Source organism: Micropterus salmoides, unplaced genomic scaffold (assembly GCF_014851395.1).
Source record: "Micropterus salmoides isolate LMB-PRFRI ecotype aquatic unplaced genomic scaffold, ASM1485139v1 Ms_hic_scaffold_13, whole genome shotgun sequence".
NCBI classification, from domain to species: domain Eukaryota; kingdom Metazoa; phylum Chordata; class Actinopteri; order Centrarchiformes; family Centrarchidae; genus Micropterus; species Micropterus salmoides.
This window is the reverse complement of record NW_024040374.1, coordinates 23,511,891-23,530,771: the sequence shown is the minus strand read 5'-3', so window position 1 is coordinate 23,530,771 and position 18,881 is coordinate 23,511,891. Positions and strand designations below refer to the sequence as shown.

The following is an 18,881-nucleotide window of genomic DNA, read 5'->3' as shown; positions in this document are numbered from 1 at the left end:
ATTTATGTCAATAATGTAAAAGGAAGCAGGATAAACATGAAACACCACCCACATCAGCCAGGTGCATGTTTGTGCTGTCACCCTCTGAAGCTAGACTGATTTTGTTTTGACGTTCTCAGAAACTAGGTCAACTCTGAACACCTGTCTGATCTCTGTGTTCAGTTTGCAGAGAAAATGGAACGTTTTCAGCCTTCGGCTGTTCGGTGGACGGATTGTGGTGATTAATGGCTACAAGCTTGTAAGAGAGGCCCTGGTCCACAAAGGAGAGGACTACATAGATCGCCCCATCATACCAATGGCAGAAGCATTAAATGGGAACAGAGGTCTGTGTTGTATTTTATTTAAAAGTTGCTAGTTAGGATTTAGGTAGTAGCATCAGACTGACACCATATTAGGTTAGCTAGTTGTTAGTTTTACTCATTTCCAGTTACCTTCGATGTAATGCTGTTTGTGTTTCCAAAAGGTCTGGTGATATCAAATGGCAATCCATGGAAGCAGCAGAGGAGATTCGCTCTTCAGACACTCAGAAACTTTGGTGTGGGCAAGAAGAGCCTGGAGCCATCCATCCAGCAGGAGTGCCAATATCTCACTGAAGCTTTTGCCCTTCAGCAAGGCAACAAAAAATCTTATTTTTCAACAAGCAACAACTAATCAACTAATCCATAACTAGTTACAGGGCAGTATGCTTTTTCACCATGACACAGTCTTTTTTTATGTTAAGTACATGTTCCCTTTCCCTTCAACTTCGCTCCAACTTTGCTCCACACAGAGGCATGCAGCAACACTGTGGAGCACTGAACCATGCACTTTAGACGTTAGTTTGTTTCAGTTTGGCAGTGGCTGACACTGTAAATGTATCTGATAAACCAGCCTGTTAATCATCCATAATTATAATCAATATGTCACAGTACTCTTCTTCTGCCTGTGGCTCATCACACAGTTCATGTTTTGACTTTGCGTTCTTATATTTTTTTTCAAAGTTTCTGTGTGTTTTCTCTACATTTCCTCTTTCTTTTACAGGCAAGCCTTTTGATGCCCAATCACTGATTACCAGTGCTGTGTCCAACATCATCTGCTGCCTGGTGTTTGGTGATCGCTTTGAATACACTGACAAGCAGTACCAGGGTATTCTTCAGAAGTTGAATGATAATGTACTTACAGGGAAGTTTTGGACACAGGTGAGCCTCCTGCAGCGCATATGAATCTTTTTCTTAATCAGAATTTATCCATGCAGACCACAAAAGTCAGTGATGGGTTTTATTAACTATTTTGTAAAAGGTTTCAAGAACAACACAATGAATGAAACTAACATAAAATGCATTAAATTAGATAAAAATGTGCAGCAGTACTCAGATAGTAAAGTAAAAGTATGAATACAACTATTTAAAAATACTCTATTACAAGTAAAAGTCCTGAATTAAACCTCTATTTAAATCTTAAGTGCGGGACTTTTACATATAAATAAACGTCCGTTACATTCAAGCCCAAACGATTTCACACAATGCTTATTAAGACTGATGCTACCAGGTAAATCTCTCTGTATTCGCAGTATACAGGAGTTTTTAAATCTGGTGTCTGTGACGCCATTCCCGTGCTGGTGAAGTCAGTATGGCAGAGCCTATATGTCAGAAACATGTGGGACAGTGTTGTGTTGTTATCAAGGCTACACACAAAAAACTGAGGTCAAAACACACTAGAGTGCACACACATTGGAACACATTTGGCTGACTCAAGGGATCAAGACAAGTTAGCACAGGTACAAACTATGCACACATAACAGGGGAGACATCGAGGCACAGGTGGAGCACATTAGAGCGGGGACAGGTAATCACGTAGGGCAGGAGGGTAGACAAAGACCTGGAAAGAGACAAGATGATAAATTTCAGGAAGTGGTTGCAGACATAAAACTGAACACATAACCTAACTGCAGAAGCTGGGCATGACAGTAGCTGCTCTCACTGAAGTACAAAAGTTTTATAAGCAAAATGTACCAAGGATCAATTTAAGTAAAAAGTACTCATGCAAATATGGAATATGGATGCCATTTCTGTCGATATTAAATAAATAACATAAATACATAGGCTTATGAAATAAATCCTGTTGATAAATCATTATTTAAAAGATCACAGATCCTTCAATCATGTTATGAGTGTTTTCAATGCATAGTTTTTCCACCAGAGGTCACTCTGCAACTCCCCTGTGTTGCACAGGTGTTTGAAAAGCCACAAATCCACCACAAAACACAGCAATCAGCTGACATAATCAGCTGTACTATTGTTTAAAGTACTATTTATTTATTTTTAAACTGCATTATGTCATGTTATCTTGGTGAGGTCTCATAACTAAATCAATTTTAGGGATAATCTGATGTTATGTGTTTCTGAAATGAAGGGAATAAAACGAATATTGTCTCATTTATTGGAGTATTAGATTTTAAAATTCTCAAATATCAAAATCCCATATTGGTCGGGCTCTAAACCTCCATCACAGTATACGAAATTTTATATTGCAATATTGATTTATTGTGATTTACATCTGTTTTTTTGACCAATCCAGCAAACAAATTAGTTTTGCCACATTTGCCGCGGCCTCCACCTTGTGAACTACATCAAGATTCTCTAATGGTCTGTTAACTGTCTTCATGCTCTGTAGGTTTATAACACATATCCCTGGCTGATGAAGTGGGTGCCCGGACCTCACCAGAGGATATTCACTCTGACACAAAACTTAGATGACTTTGTAGAGATCAAGATTAAAGAACACAGAGAAAGCCTTGACCCGTCCTCACCGAGAGACTACATCGACTGCTTCCTCACAGAGATGGGAGAGGCGAGTGTTTGCATTGTGTTTGTTTCTTTGTTGTTGTTTGTTTGCTCTCTAATGAAATATGTCAGCTGATACTAGAAACTGCATTTTGTGTTTGATTGATAGAAGGAGGACACAGATTCTGGTTTTGATTTAAAAAATCTGGCTGTTTGCACTCTGGACCTGTTTGCTGCTGGAACTGAAACTACTACCACAACTTTACACTGGGGACTGCTATTCATGATGTACTACCCTGACATACAAGGTGTGTGTGTGTGTGTGTGTGTGTGTGTGTGTGTGTGTGTGTGTGTGTGTGTGTGTGTGTGTGTGTGTGTGAGTAATATCTGTGCTGCCTCATGCCGCTTGTTTTATAAGCATCTTGCTATGACCTTAAAGGATCAGGGGTCCCTCACAGGTCAGTCCTGTGTTGGGAGAGTGTGTGGGATGTATTGCATTTTCCCCTCAGTGATCTACATAGTACACAGACTCATATTGTTTCCTGTTCTCACTGTGTGCAGAGAGAGTCCAGGCTGAGATAGAATCTGTCGTTGGTTCATCCAGACTGCCCTCTGTGACTGACAGAGAAAACATGCCCTATACTGATGCAGTCATCCATGAAATCCAGAGAATGGGCAACATCGCCCCCCTCAATTTGGTCCGCATGGCAAACAAGGACACCGTGCTTGACAAGTACACAATCCCAAAGGTACATGATGCACATGTGAGAAAGAATTGCTTTCTGTGAGCATTTTACTTATTGTTTGGATTTTCTGGCAGCATAGCTTTTGAATGCAGTGCTTCTTTGCTGCCAACTCAACAATCATGGTCAAAAATCAACAATGGTTTTCAACCCAGTCGTTTCAGCTACGTGAAGATATCTTTAATATAAAGACCAACTTTTATATTCTCTAAAAACCAAATCTGCAAGCAAATTTTATACTACACTGATATAAACTGAATAACCAATAACTGTCTGTAAGGTTAGAAGTTTGTTTGAAAATAATCAGAAAAAAATGGACAATAGATTATTTTATATTAACATGTAGGTTAAAACCACTGTTGCACTTTGGTGCAGACATTTTACACCTGACAATTTCACAAAACAATCAACAACCATTTAGTAGCTGTTCTTGAGCTTTTGGTCATTTCACATGATCTTAATCAGCCCAGTTGATGTGCAATGATTTCCTTTTTATTTATTTTTTTGGTGCATTTTTATATTTGAGATTCAGTGATATGATTGTTGTATTATTTTTATATAATATTTTCAGTTATTATGATTCGTTCCTTAGCTGCTGTTTCCAAGGTTGAGAATTAACCTTGTAATTTGCTTATTTTATCCCAGAAGTACAAAAAAACAGTTTGAATTACAGTTTTCATTAATTGCATTTCCTCAGGGCACCGCTATCTTGACCACGCTGAACTCAGTTCTACATGATGAGTCGATGTGGGAAACTCCACACACCTTCAACCCTCAACATTTTCTGGACCAGGACGGCAAATTTAGGAAGAGAGAGGCCTTCCTTCCTTTTTCAGCAGGTTAGTCAGTAGTTACAAGCCTCTGAAACTCAGTAATTTGTAGTTTAAACCAGTTGTTTTCCTGTCTAACTGATTACCATAGTAGGGAGGGGATCAGGCTCCATGTCGTACTGTATTCTGTGGTTGTTTCACACTCTGAGCTGCAGCGATATTATATGATCAAAGTGAATCTCTTAAAAATTGTGTGAATATAACTCATCGGTTGCTCTTTGTGTTCTCAGGTAAGCGTGTGTGTCTTGGGGAGCAGCTGGCCAGGATGGAGTTATTCCTCTTCTTTACCTCCCTCCTTCAGAGGTTTTCTTTCTCGGCATGCGCTGGAGAGCAGCCCAGTCTGGAGTTCAAGTTGGGAGCCACTCGCTGTCCCAAACCTTACCGCGTCTGTGCCGTACCACGATAAACCACCAACTGAACCGCAGCGTTCCACTACATTTGTCTTGTGAAGCATCAAGAATATCTGCTATTTTGTTCTTTTACTATATTGTTACTAAAACATCATTTCAACAATTGAAAATATTTTTTATCTTCTCAATCAATAGATCTTTTCAATAAACCTTTTTATTGTATTAATCTATTCAATATGCAATAAATATGCTTTCCAGTTTTGTTTTTAAATAACTGGAAACAATATTCCCACATTTCTTGTCACTGCACATTGGAGTTGTCGAATTTACTAAAACCTGATGTGTGTGTAACTAAATGATACAGAGATTTAGTTCATGCTTCTCATGCTTCTCATTCATGTGTTCATGTTCAGTCTGAGGTTTGCTAGGTGAGAAAAGCACTAAAATGAGAGAATACCATTCAATCAGTCTCAGTGTGTCTTGAGCATGTATGATACCTGCTGTTATTAGGAATTTAGTTTGCGTAAACTCAGTCATGTCACTTTAGGTCCTACTTTCACAAGGTGGCTATGTTTTCAGGGCCGTCTGTCGGCAGGATTATGGAATAGTAATAAAATGAACTGAATTTGCGGAGAATGCTCGAACCAGTCATAATCAACGTGAACTGTGTGCTGCAACTAAACATACAACAGCCATGAAAATTGCAGTGGTATGTAAGAAAGACCCATAACACACATCTAAGTCAATGGGGTATAAACTGTGGAGACAGTGGAATACACTTAGGTTACTCTTTAAACCAGCTGTAAACCTAAGCTTAAACTCCCTTTGGGCCGTTTCAAGGATGCAAATAACGGCTCACTTTAAAAAAGTGAATGTACAAGTCGAGCAAAAGGTAGAAAAGTTTCTGTTGTTACACACACGGTGCGCTTGACTGACATAGGGCAACTGCAATTCTAATAGTTTGTGAAAAATATCTAGACATACAGGATAGTGTTGTGCTTGCAGATGTGCACACTAGTGGATAGCACTGTGGCCTCACAGCAACAAGGTCGCGGGTTCAAACCCCGGTTGCCCCGTCCTTTATGTGTGGAGTTTGCATGTTGTCAGCATGGGGTTCCTCCAGGCACTCTGGTTTCCCCCGCTATCAAAAACATGTTAGGTTTCTTCAATCAGTGCCATTAACCAGACACTGATAAAGATTGCACAGTGGCTGCCCACTGCTTCCTTGAGGGATGGGTTAAATGCTGAGAATGAATTTTGCAACATGTATGTGTCAATAAAGTACCTTAAATTAAACCTTTGACCTTATGCAGACATGTCAGTTATGAAAATTAGCTTGAGGTCTGTTTGATCATGACATGTAGGCCTACACACACCTACTCTAACCTCTGGGTTTTCCCTGTAGCCTAAAGGTTTTGAAGTTTGAAATGAAAAAAACTACGAAAGGAAATCACAAAACTAGGGTAGCTTGAGAAAGACTGCTTATTTTTCCCAGCACAGTCTCTGAGGGACTATAAGCATAAGCAACCAGCTTGCAAGATATGGGTTGATTGTTTTATTCATTTGAAGTCACCTCTTTCAGACGAAAACTGTAAGTTTGTTTTACCAACCTAACTACTTTAAACTTTTTTACTTTAGACAACAGTGAGTTATAATTGTATGTTTTTGATGTAACATGAATCAAGCTTGCTGTCCACTGCATCAGCACAGAGCGACTGTAACATAAGTGTCAGGAGGTACAAACATATTGAGGTTTCTGTGAAGCTATGGTCAGCATGTTTTTCAGAGTAAATTGATGTCACAGTATGTAACATTTTGGGTTGATTGTCTGCTAACAACAGCACTTTACTGAGAGCATTGTTAAGCACATTGAAGTCAACTGAGCCTTTGTGGCTACTGAAGTAGGGCACCAAAGTACTGAAGCTAATGTTCAAAGTTTCTGTGTTTTCCAAAATACCACCAAACTAGGTCACTTGCCTCTTTAAGATGTGTCATTTGTGCAACAAACATCACTTTAGTCAGATGCATCTCACAAAGCAAGTTGTCTGACTATGGCGAAAACTTTTTGGATTGTATCTTTATAAGGAAACCTTAAAGGCACACAGACGGCATGAAATTCTGGTGAGCTTTATCTGGACATATCTACTAACGTATCTTGGTGGTTTGTGGAGTCTTTGATAAACAAGAAAAACGGCTTATAAAATCAAATGCTCAGGTTTGACGCAAAGCATGTTAATCTCAGTTGTATCCGCAAGATAATGTCGTGACAAAAATGTCTTTTCTCTTATCTGCCGCAGTGCATGCGTCACACAGCTCCTATGACTGGAGCTGCCTGTACTTCTGTAAATGATCAGCCCCAAACTTGCACTTGTAAAGAGAAGAAGATCAGCAGAACTCCTCCTCATGTTAGCCAGAGCATCTCCTGTACACAGATGGCTGAGGTAAATGTTGAAGATTACTTCAAAGATGGAATTATAAATGGTGATTTATAATGACAATAACTTTTCTTTACAGCTGCTGAGTGGGTTCTAAGAGATTAAGAAAGAGATGAATCTCTACTCAACAATTTGGAGATTCATTATGATACTACATTTTTCCATTAAGGGTGAGTTATCTATCTATCTATCTATCCTAGCTATCTTGTGCGGTTTAGTCAGTGGTTCAGTGAGAACAACTGTATCACAGTTTGGTAGCTTTTGTGGTTACGAGCTCTAAACCTTAAGTTTGCATCTCCAACTGCATGCAGTGAGGTGAAAAGTGATTTTTTGACAATCATTCAAAGAATCATACATGCCATTTCTGGTCTTGGCATGCCTTATTGCAAAGCCAGCGATGGGAATTGACAATAAATATTAACAGTACAAGAATAGTAACAGTACTGCTATGACACCTGGGTGTGTGTCTTTTCTGAACAGGTTGGCCTTTGCTCCCTGCTGGCTGCCAACAACTCAATCGCCATGGCCACGTGACAGTAGAACCATCTCCGCTATTCCTCATCGGCTCAAACCTGACAGTGTACTGCCGAATCAACAAATGTGAACTAGGGTAGGAATGATATATAAGATGTAATATGATATTATATGACATACTATATTCTGTGCCTATGATTATGTGTAAAACAGATTCAATCAATCAGACTTTATTTGTATAGCATCTTTCGTGCAAAAGAACAATACAAGGTGCTTGACATTATGTTAAAAATACAGCATAGCCATGTAACCAACAGTAGTGAATACAGTAATAAAAGAGTCTGTATTGCATCCTGAGCCTGTCTTGTCAAAGACAAATTTCTGTCACTTATGACAGACAATAAAGTTTTTCTTATCTTATAAGAGAAATTAAATCCATCCATCCATCGTCAACCGCTTATCCTGCGTACAGGGTCGCTGGAGCCAATCCCAGCTGACATTGGGCGCAAGGCGGGGTACACCCTGGACAGGTCGCCAGTCCATCACAGGGCCACACATAGACGAACAACCACTCACGCTCACACTCACACCTAAGGACAATTTAGGGTCACCAATCAACCTAGACTGCATGTCTTTGGATGGTGGGAGGAAGCCGGAGCACCCGGAGAGAACCCACACAGACACGAGGAGAACATAAAGAGAAACATAAAGAGAAATAAGACAAATATTACAGTAAGATCAATAAAAGCAATAAAAAATAAATTAGGAAAATGCTAAACTAGAAAGATTTCTTTTAAAAGAACTTAAAGTTAGACACATCCTCAGCTCCACTCCGTTTTTTCGTTGTCCTTACCATTAGGGTTACTATAAGGCCAGTGCCAGAGAATCTAAGGGGTCTACTGGGGACATATGATAGAACAAGTCTGATAGATACTGAGGCGCTACTCCATTTAGTGATTTGAATTGTAATATAAGTAGTAGGAATTGCTGCACTTAAGTTATATTTCTGAAGTGATGAAAGGCATTCTTTGTGACATAACTGATATGTGATCCAGTCCAGAAGTACACCAATATTCTTTACTAGGGGTTTATTTTTTGGGGTCAAGGATTTAAGTAGCTCTCTTGAGTCCTTAGTTCTGATAAACAAAACCAATTGTGGACCCTAACTAAGTACATTTGCTTACTAGAGTGTTTTCTGTTCATGCCACTTTCTTACTCCAATACATCTCAAAGGGAAATGTTGTACTTTTTACTTCACTACATATACAGTGAACCTGCAAAATCAGCAGTGTATCAAATACTTGTTCTCCCCACTGTATCTAGTAATCAGCAGATGAATCAATAATGAAATTAATCATTAGTTGCAGTCCAATTCAGAATGGTTCAAAATGAGCTCCACTGATTTTACATGAATGCACAAGTAATAATAGTCAGGGGACATTTTTCTGCAGTGATTACTTTACTTTTAATACTTTTAATACTTTTACTTAAATTACATTTTAAATGCAGAAGTTTTTCTTGTAACAGAGTATTTCTACAATGTGGTATTAGTACTTTTACTTGAGTAAAGGATCTAAGTATTACATCTACCACTGATTAAAACCTTAGTCTTATCTTTGTTAAACTGTAGTAAATAATGTGATATCCATAGTTTGATGTGATCAATGCTTGAAAACAACTTAATAGGACTGGTGTCATTAGGTGATAAAACAAACAAATGAAACAAATAGATGCAGAGATAAATAAGTCCTGAACCAGTTGAGGACCGAGCCTAAGAGGCCTACACAATTCTGTGATCTGTCGATAAGGATGTCATGGTTGACAGTGTCAAATGCAGCGCCTTAGTCTAGGAGTACCAATATGTCGAGCTTCTTATCATCTATTTTCATTCTGAAATCATTTCAGGATGGAGTTTCCCCCGTCAAGCATCAGTGCTATGACGGGGGAAAGCCAGATCAAATATGCAAATTTCTCAAATATGCAGCTGTCATTTAGTCACTCAGCTGGTTGTAAGCCACGCTGTCAAACATTTTGCTTAGGAGGGAAATGTTTTAGATTGATCTGCAGTAGTTGAGTATTAACGGGTCATTGTTGTTTTGCTTTATGAGGGGTTTTACAACAGCAGTTTTCAGTATTGTGGGGAAAATGCCTGTCAGCAGAGAGACGTTAATCATCTGAAGCACTTCGACCTCACGACAATTAACAACAGTCTTTTTATTTACGTAAAAAATGTTTTGTTCAGATGCACTTATGTCACTGTCTTCCAGGGACATATCCCTGGTGCTAAATAATAAGCCTGTGGCACCTGGGAAGAGAGTCAACTGCACCATGATGATATTCAATTTGGTCAATGTCCGGATACCAAAATCTACCGTGGTGTGCAAGCTGACGATGAAGATTGTCGATGGAAAGGACCTTCATGGCGGGCGTACGTACGCTTAGCTTTGATGTCTACATTCGTATGAATTCCGGATGTATCAGTGAACGAGGCAATATTTTCTAAAGGGAATTACCGAACGATGTACAAACATAATTGTAAAACAGAAAAGTTAATAATTTGTGTCATTGAGCTGTATTGCACGTTTTTGCATTTCCCAGTTGGCATACAAAACAGTTATTTAACAACATCTATTTTGTTTTTCGTCTTCTGCCCTTCAAGTCCCTCCAGATAAACCTGAAAATATTATCTGTGAAACAACAAGGAGCTCAGATTTTACAAACTGCTCATGGGAGAGAGGACAGGAAACATATCTCCCCACTACCTACAACGTTACAGTCAACAGGTGAGGTGTTAGGTTTAGGTCATGTTAAGCTGTCGCCTTCTTCTCACAGGTCAATGTATATATGCTTTATATTTAACACGTGTTCTATTATCAGTGAAAATGGGACCCAGATACTTTCACATCAGAAACAGGCGTCTGAGAAAATCACCATACCACGAGCGAAGATAGATGAAAACACTAAATACCAGTTGATTATCACTGCTTACAACCACTTTGGAGCATCACAGTCTGATCCATTCATCCTCTGTGTAAAGGATATAGGTAAGCTCTCATTTCTGTTACACTTATCTTTAGTGTACATCTAAATCATCACTTTTTAAAAGATTTATACCAATGTAAATGAAAAGGGTTTTCTTGAGAAATTAGTCATCCTGTGTCATTATCATCGTAGTGTGACTAATATGAACTGGTTCTCTTTTTTTGTAATATCTCTTTGAAGTGAACAATTAGCCAACTTCTTTCCCCACTTATGTAACATTTGTTGCAACAGCCTGGACATTTTGAGTCATTATTGAATTGTGAGCTACTGTTTTGTTGGTTGTTTGGAGTCATTTTGGTGTGCTGGGAGCTCATCACACTGGGGACGCTACTTCTGTGTTCTTTTGTATTGCAGTGATACCAGAGACCCCTCGTCTTATGCATATAGAGTTTGGGAATGACTCCACAGGAGCCATGTTGCATTGGAAAAGCACTGAATCCTCAGATCATCTCAGATCCTATGTCAGGCTCCGCACAGAAAATGGCTTCTGGGTAAAGTTATGTGTTGTTAAATGTTATGACACCCATGAGCTTTGTTTTCATTTTGCAGAATCATCCTTGTGTAGGTGACCTAATCTCTTAATGTTTTTTAGAGAGCGGTAGAGGGTACAGAGCTCAGCGAGGGTCTGATACAAATGGTCGGCCTGAGGCCTCTGACTGAATATGAGTTCCAGATGAGAACATGTAAGTCAACATCAAGACTGACATATGCCAAGAGACCCATGACACCCTCCAGCAGAAGGTCGTTCTGCAGTGAATGGAGTCCATCTGTGAGGGGGAAAAGCCCTGGAAAAGGCAAGCTCACAATTCTTACTCATCATGTAACAAAGGCAATCTGAATGTGATGATGTGAGAGTTTGTAATCACTCAAACAAAACCCACAACTTGTGGTTGAACTTATCTTTAGGTCCATCTCAGCAGTTGCATGTGTGGAGCATATTAGGCAGCCAGAAGACAAATGGGGAGCGGATGGTGACAGTTTTGTGGAAGGTAATGTGTCAAAGCTATTCATTATCTTTGGATATTATATTGATAATGCCCATTTTGTAATACAAAGGTACACCAAATAGCAGAAATGGTTATTCTGATACATTCATTCACTTTCTTAGCTGAGAGTTAGATGAAAAGATTGCTACTGCTTAGATGTCTGCATGGTAAAGAATAACTTTCTCTGGGCGGTGCGGACCAAGAAGTAGTAACATAACCACTGTGAAACCACAAGTTGTTGTTTTCACACTCTGGTTTTTGTTGTAAAATATTTATATTTAAAATGTACTTACTGGGAAAATAAACCTCAAGTGATGAGTGGACTTCTTCCCCAGCCTCTATCCCCAGAAGATTACGGTGAGGTGCAACGGTACAGGATCTTTCTGGGTAATGACCAGAAAGAGGAGCGGCCCTGTGATGCTGCTTTGAACCAATGTTCAGTTCAGGTACCAGCTGATGTCCAGGCGCTAAGCATCAGTGCTGTCACCTTGTATGGGACATCTCCACCAGCGGATGTGCCACTCAGACACTCAGGTATACAAATATTACACACAGAAGACAAAACACAGCAAAAATTGTAAAGGAGAAAATAAGGAAAACGCCCACTTAAATGTTCTCCTTTCTTCGTGTCTAACTGTTTAGGTGATTTTCGACCTGTTTTGAGAAAGTTGACTCCTGCAGGAAACGGCAGTGCTGTGTTTGTCTCCTGGACGTCGCCAGGGAACAAACATTGGTCAGCATCTGGAGGAAAACTGCTGCATTATGTGTTAGAATGGACACATGTACCTGCACCTGTATCTGTATCTGTACTGTGGCAAAAACTGGCCAAAGATCAAAACAACACATCCATCACAGGTACAGAGAGACGAAACAGACCCTGTTTGCAGGCACTGGAACACTTTATAAACTTTATAAACAAACACAAGGGCTTTAACTGGGAACAGTGGCATCTTGTGGCCAGTTTATGAATTACACTAGTTTGGGCTTTTCATAAAACTGTAAATAATATGATACTCTAAATCCAACTGAAGACGAAGTTCTTTAGCAAATTTGAATGTTTGTGAAATATAGTGGCATTCATGGTGAGAGTAGTTTAGTTTTTCCTGTATTGTTTTAGGTCTGACTGCAGGTGTGAGGTACAGTATCTCTCTGTACGCTGTGACCACCAGAGGTGTTAGTGCTCCATCTTCCGGTCTGGTCTACTCCAAAGAACAGAGTAAGTTTCATAGATGCCACATGTCCCCAAAAACAGTTTATTCCTACAATTTTAAGCTTAAAGATGAAAATGTTTCAACATCTGAGTTCATCATGTGATAGATTTTGTACATTTCTCATATATATGCTCAATAGTAATCATCTTGTCTTACTATGTGTTTCAGAGCCAGGATCCAGTCCCAAAATGTCAATACTGGTCCACAAAGCCAGGCGGATCTGGATCCAGTGGGACGAGCTGCCTGTAGACCAGCAGAGAGGCTTCATCACACACTACACCATCTATCTCCACATTCTGGACTCCAACAACACAGAAGTCAGCGGTGAGCAGTGGCACCGTGTCCTTTTGTGTGTTTGTCTTAATATAGCTCAAACAGCAGGAAATAAAGTGGAGCTATTTTCATAATTAATTTATCATTGAATAAACTTTTTCTAGCAAAACGACAAACATTCACATGTGCATTTTTTTAAATCACAAGGACTAGCTGCTTTTCTTTGTCTTATGTGATAGAAATCAGCTGAATCAGTTTGGGTTTCAGACTGTAAGTAGAAAAAAACAAGCAATCTGAAGGTGTCCCCATGAGGTTTTGGACATTGTGAACAGAATTTTAAACAATCAATCAATCAGTTGTTAGTTGCCGCCCTACCTGTGGACATAATAATAACTACTCGCTTGGTTTGACACGCCGGGAGAAAAGAGGTTTTTGTAGGTAGGGGGAACTTGCTCTGTGTTAAATAAAAGTATACCTTGATCTGAAGGTTCGGAGGAATCTTTGCTGTGAGTCGTTTCCTGTTCTTGTATCGAGAGGACTTCTCTTAATGGTGCTCATTTCACTATATGTTGTGTGTGTGTGTGTGTGTGTGTGTGTGTGTGTGTGTGTGCGTGTGTGTGTGTACTTTACTTTGGTCCAGGCTAAAGCTTTCTAGCATGCCTATGAGTATAAACATGTGTGGGAAATGATATATGCAGTAGTATATATATTGTGTTTCAGCACAAGCCACTGTCACATAATGGAAAGTGTGCAACCAGCAGCATTCCACTGATACTCCCCTCCCACAAATCTTGAGTGCATCAGCAGGGTTTTTCTCCTCTCACTTCCAGTAATGTATTGAAAATCAATCCGTAAAATCTTAAAAACTGTTGATTGTTTCTTCTTTTTTGTAATAAATTGTTTATTGAAATTGTTTACCGAAAGGAGGGGGTAGCATAACATATGTTACAACATTGATTTTTTTTTATCCGTCACCATACATAAATTTTAGAAAGTCTGGCTTGGAGATGTATCATTTTGTGTCTAACCTGTCCTGATTGTCTTCTTGAAAATGTATTTGGCAAAGTTCTCGATATATAACTGTAATGCAGATGTTCAGTAGTGAGCAAATTGGTTTTTCAAACCCTGGTTGTCATCATTTTCACAGTGTCTTCGGTGAATCATACAAGTTTTCTAGAACTCTGCTTTGACCACAAACAGGAAGTCTTGTGGCTACATGCACACATGCAACCGTAGGCCTGTTACTAACGAGGCTGCTTTACAGACTATTTCTGGAACTTCAGTGTAAAAGCACCAGAGAGCTTTCTTTTCCTTCTTTCTTAAACGACATGCTGTGTGCATACCGGACGCTTTATTCAGGTCATTTCATCTGAAGTTTTACTTAGAATAACTGGAATGTGTTCATTCTCTTCTTATTTTGCACTTATATCCTGTGTGGACAGAGCAATTACGGCTGCACCACCCTGACATAAACACAAATGGCCTTTTTCTGCATACTCTGGGGCTCTCGTGCAAACTGAAATACTTTTGCAACCAAAAAGTTTAAAAAAGTAGAGCTCACAAAACTGCACTGGAATTTTTCAGCATTCATATCTGATAAAAAAAAAAGGTAAATGGACCATACTTAGATAGTGTCTTTCTAGTCTTCCAACCACTCAAAGCGCTTAACACTACGTGTCACATTCACCCATTCACATACACGCACTGAAGGCCAAGGCCATGCAAGCTGCCAGCTGCTCATCAGAAAGGAACTGAGTCCATTTAGACGCTGTTCTGTAGTTTTTGTCATATCATATCACACAATCTTGAGAATTGGGATTTTGTCCAGTAGTCATAGACGGTCACATTTTAAAAAAATTCTGGGGACTTTAAGAACTTCTCATCCATGATTGAGAGTTGACCTTGGAAACTTTAACTTGCAAAACAATCTCAGCATGCGCTCAATTCAGAAACTGAGATTGAGTCTGTTGTTTAATTTGCTTTCGATCACAAATATTCATACTGAACGATAGGGTTGAAATTATACATGGTATCATCATTACTGAACTCTGCCTGATTGTAGCAATTTGATCAAGTCAGCTAATCTTACCCAATCGCATATGTTAAAGCTTAAATAACTAAAATAATGCGACTGCCATTTGCTTCTCTCAAGTGACGGTGGCTGGCTCTGGCCCCAGAAAGAAGTGGCTGGACTGTCCTGAAGGTGCTCTGGCTCTGCAGCTGACCGCATCCACTTCAGTAGGAGAAGGACCGCGGGGGAGCTGGATCTCCTCTCGGCCTGCGACCCCTGTAGGTCAGTCTGGTAGGTAAGCCTGTTCTGTGAAAGCATTTGCCTGTAATTTCAGAGCAAGAAAGCTTAAAATGGGAAGATTAAAGAGAACGTTGTTTTTTTAACTCTTTGACAGCTACTCTACTAAACTGATGTCTTTCTTGTCTCCTCTAGTTGGCCTGGTGATTGTGATTGTCTTCATCACGTTCTTCATAGCGATCATAGCCAACCTAATGTGCTGGAGTTGTGTGAGGGAAAGGTATTAGTAAACATTATTAGTGCTTGGTGGAAACTAACAGACGCCAGACATCGTCTAATAATAGTGAAAGTATCCTGAGAACACTTTTTTCCCCTCTGTCTCCTGGAACTGATGTTAATGTGTATAGGTTTTGTTTTACCTGTAACCAGGATGGATGCCACTGTGGCAGATTTTATGAAAGGTCCCACCACAACATGAGCATATGAACAACCAGCCACACAATGAACATGAACAGAAACCCAAACCCTGTCACAAAAAATATAGAATGTGTGGTCAAAGCAGCCCTATCTGATAAGTGGTTTTAGCTGTGGAGATACTGACTGTGTGCTTCATGGCGTGCAATGTGGCATCGCCATCATTAGTCAGACACAGAAGTAGAATTACACTGGGGTTTTTTTTGTTTGATTTGAATATTTCATTTTTCCAAATTCTGTAAATGTTGTATCACTACTGCATCAGATAAACCATCATTATCAATACTGTAAAAAAGCTGCTCTGGCTCTTTTTAAATCTTATTATCTTTCTGTCTCAGGATCAAACAGAAATGTATATCCTGGGGACCTGCCTGGTTTGATGAAAACTTACCAAAACCAGGAAACAGTCTTGCCATCAGACTACTGGAGGTAAACAGAGAAGGTTAACAAAGCCAATTCTGTTGACATTAATGCTTTCCCATGCAACAGCTAGCAACTGCACCAACATCAACAATACCAGCATAGTTATATACAATCAGACATATTTGTTTAAAGAGGGAAATCATTTTACTGTTATTTTAATACAAGTGAATAGCCTACAATACAATGAAAAATGCTGTACAAACACTTTAGTGTGAAGATGTTGAACAGTCTGGGCTGCAGTAGGAAGTGTGCCAGTTTTGACTTTTTGCTTTCACTCTGACAATGTGCTAATTTGTGAGTGGCTGCAAGTAAACACCAGAGGACACTGTATATTTGCTTCATATTCACTTCAAATCTAACTGTGGCTTTGCTCTTGTTTGTGTTTCAGCAGTATGGAAGTGAACCGTCATTCCCGTCCTCCTGCAGTGACCCTCCGCTGTCCCCCATCAGTTTTCTCTCCCAGGACGAGAGGGACGACGAGATGATGTATCCCAACATCCACGTCGAAATTTCACAGGTTGGATCTGAACTACCCACATGGGATGCACCATTGTCAGTGTCAGATACTGGGACAACCCTTGTTGACAGCCGGCTGGAACATGTCAGCTATAAACCCCAGATTGCTGTGGTGGCTTCACAAGGAGAGGAGGTGAAGCAGACAGACGAAGAGCAGAGGGATGTACCAACAAGTGGAGAAGAAGAAAGATGTTCAAGTGCATTTGGAGGATTACTGAGTGGTTTACTATCCAGTGTGGAGTTAGATTTCTCTGATTCACCTCTGGGGCTGACTCTCTGCTCTGTTGGCAGTGTTTTGCAGCCTACAACTCCTGAAACAAAGAGTGTCTTGGATGGTGGCTTCTCAATGGGACAGAGGTTGGCAGAGAACAATGTGGAAGCAGCCTCTGCCTCTCTGGATTTACAACCGGGTGAAACAATGACTCCTGACACAGCAGACACATGTTTATCTCTGTATACTCTTGAGACAACACTTACAGGTGGTTATTTCCCTCAGGTAGCTGCTGTTAGCAGCACTACAACCTGTGAAGCACAGAGGTAGCAGGGACAGTGGGAATGACACAAACAGGACAATCTGCGCTACTTAACTGATTTTCAAGAAAGCATTATTTAAGCACTATCTCCCTTCTAGTGATGACCTTGTTTAGTCAGATATGATATGTGACTATAATCAGCTCTGTTAAAGGCCAAGATAATAAATTAATATGAAATGTGTATAGTGAGTTTGATTTAATGCCATTCTGGTAAGTGTGTAGCAATACTATTTATTATTTATTTAACATATGTAACGCTATGTTAAATAAATAATTTATTAATCCGTTAAAGATCAGCAGTAAATAACGAGGACAAGATTTGGGTTGTCATTGTGGAAAATCCTTTTGGCTGGCTTATATCTACCTACAGCAGAATGTCCTCAGTCTTTTCGTATGTCTCTGTCTGGACAGCAGTGTCTGTCAGTCTGTCCCTCAACTTTAGCTATGCTCTGTGTTTAAATAGCAAATGTTAGCATGTTAACACATTAAACTAAGATGGTAAATATGGTTAATATTATAATTCCTAAACATCAACATGTGAACATTGTCATTCTGAGCATGTTAGCATATTGTCTGTAGCATTTAGCTCCAAGCAACATCACACAGCTGCTAGCATGGTTCTTAGCCTATAAAGTTTGTTCTTGTTTTGTTTCCTGTTTTATTTTGTTGAATCCTTCCTCATTTGTACCTCTGACTGTGTGTGTGTTTGCTCATCCTCTGTATTTGATTATGTTTTCCTGTGTTTCCTGTTTTACTTTGTGTTGATTGTAGCTCCACCCTTATTGTTTCCAATAATAATGCATAAAAACACTTCTCCATGGGAAACACTTCTGGAATAAATTGTTGATAAAGCTGTGAAGATTCTGTCATCCAGGTCATAGTTATCCAAGGTGGGTTAAAATCAAGGGCAACTGGACTTGGTTAAAGACGTTTTGCCTCTCATCTAAGAGGCTTCTTTGGTTCTGAACTGAAGAAGATGAAAATGTCTTCAAGTATCTTCAAGCAAGTCCAGTTGCCCTTAATTTTAACCTATCTTGGATCATTAATAAAAGATAGTGAGTTTCATACTTTATAATAAGCCCCCAAGTATGCAGTGCTAAATATTAGATATTCCTTACTAAAGTTTTTTTTCACTATTATCATTAATCAAATCTGCAGCTATAAGTTTTATTTAAAAATGTTAACAAATGGGTTGTGGTCTGTTTGCCCTGCAGTCCTTTCCCAGATGCTAAGTGGTCAAACTGTCCATTGGAAGGATGTTCTTGATTAATCCAAGAGCTAAAAACAAAAATGACCAAGCCAGAGGAGGATATACTCCAGCCAAATGAACTTTTCACAGCTTGGCAACCAAAATGTGCTTCTTTGAGCTGGCTCATTACTGATACATAATTTATTATCCACAAATAAAGCCATAGTTTCAATTTGTTGAACTACCTAAAGTAAAAAGCCTACACAATCTGGAGTTAAGACTTCAAGTCAAAATAGCTGCTGAAACTGTTTCTGTTGTTTTAATATTAGGGTGTGACCTCTGTGTGATTCTGTGTTAGCCGTCCTGTTTTGTGATGCCAGGTGTGAAATTGT

General features: G+C 39.5%; 2 protein-coding genes across 4 annotated transcripts in view; both read left to right on the top strand.

The window, feature by feature from the left end:
* The window catches only part of LOC119901367 (cytochrome P450 2J2-like), a 6,989-nt gene extending 2,010 nt beyond the window's left edge, over positions 1-4,979 (top strand). Inside the window, exons 2-9 of the mRNA XM_038716995.1 lie at positions 163-323; positions 464-613; positions 1,021-1,178; positions 2,653-2,829; positions 2,932-3,070; positions 3,324-3,511; positions 4,203-4,344; positions 4,566-4,979. Coding sequence (XP_038572923.1) covers positions 163-323; positions 464-613; positions 1,021-1,178; positions 2,653-2,829; positions 2,932-3,070; positions 3,324-3,511; positions 4,203-4,344; positions 4,566-4,741 — 1,291 coding nt within the window. The 3' untranslated portion in view covers positions 4,742-4,979. The remainder of the gene's footprint in view (positions 1-162; positions 324-463; positions 614-1,020; positions 1,179-2,652; positions 2,830-2,931; positions 3,071-3,323; positions 3,512-4,202; positions 4,345-4,565) is intronic.
* A 490-nt stretch (positions 4,980-5,469) lies between these two features.
* Positions 5,470-18,155, top strand: il23r (interleukin 23 receptor). Of its 3 annotated transcripts, none has more exons than XM_038716327.1 (18): positions 5,470-6,806; positions 6,983-7,126; positions 7,200-7,290; positions 7,601-7,730; positions 9,862-10,022; positions 10,254-10,377; positions 10,472-10,638; positions 10,991-11,127; positions 11,229-11,430; positions 11,543-11,625; positions 11,958-12,156; positions 12,265-12,477; positions 12,740-12,838; positions 13,002-13,157; positions 15,259-15,408; positions 15,550-15,634; positions 16,167-16,257; positions 16,643-18,155. In XM_038716327.1, the coding sequence occupies exons 3-18, from the start codon at positions 7,233-7,235 to the stop codon at positions 17,306-17,308; spliced, it is 2,721 nt and encodes a 906-aa protein (XP_038572255.1). In that variant the 5' UTR covers positions 5,470-6,806; positions 6,983-7,126; positions 7,200-7,232; the 3' UTR covers positions 17,309-18,155. The 3 variants fall into 3 exon arrangements, with proteins under 3 accessions (XP_038572255.1, XP_038572254.1, XP_038572256.1); XM_038716326.1 differs by having other exon boundaries at positions 16,640-18,155; XM_038716328.1 differs by lacking the exon at positions 12,740-12,838 and having other exon boundaries at positions 16,640-18,155.
* The last annotated feature ends 726 nt before the right edge of the window (positions 18,156-18,881 follow it).

Bases quoted from the DNA above. Each gene is read 5' to 3' on its own strand.
- il23r (XM_038716326.1), top strand. From the start codon at position 7,233: ATGAATCTCTACTCAACAATTTGGAGATTCATTATGATACTACATTTT. The intron at 10,023-10,253 runs GTACGTACGCTT...CTGCCCTTCAAG, and splicing joins AAAGGACCTTCATGGCGGGC to TCCCTCCAGATAAACCTGAA. The intron at 11,128-11,228 runs GTAAAGTTATGT...AATGTTTTTTAG, and splicing joins GCACAGAAAATGGCTTCTGG to AGAGCGGTAGAGGGTACAGA.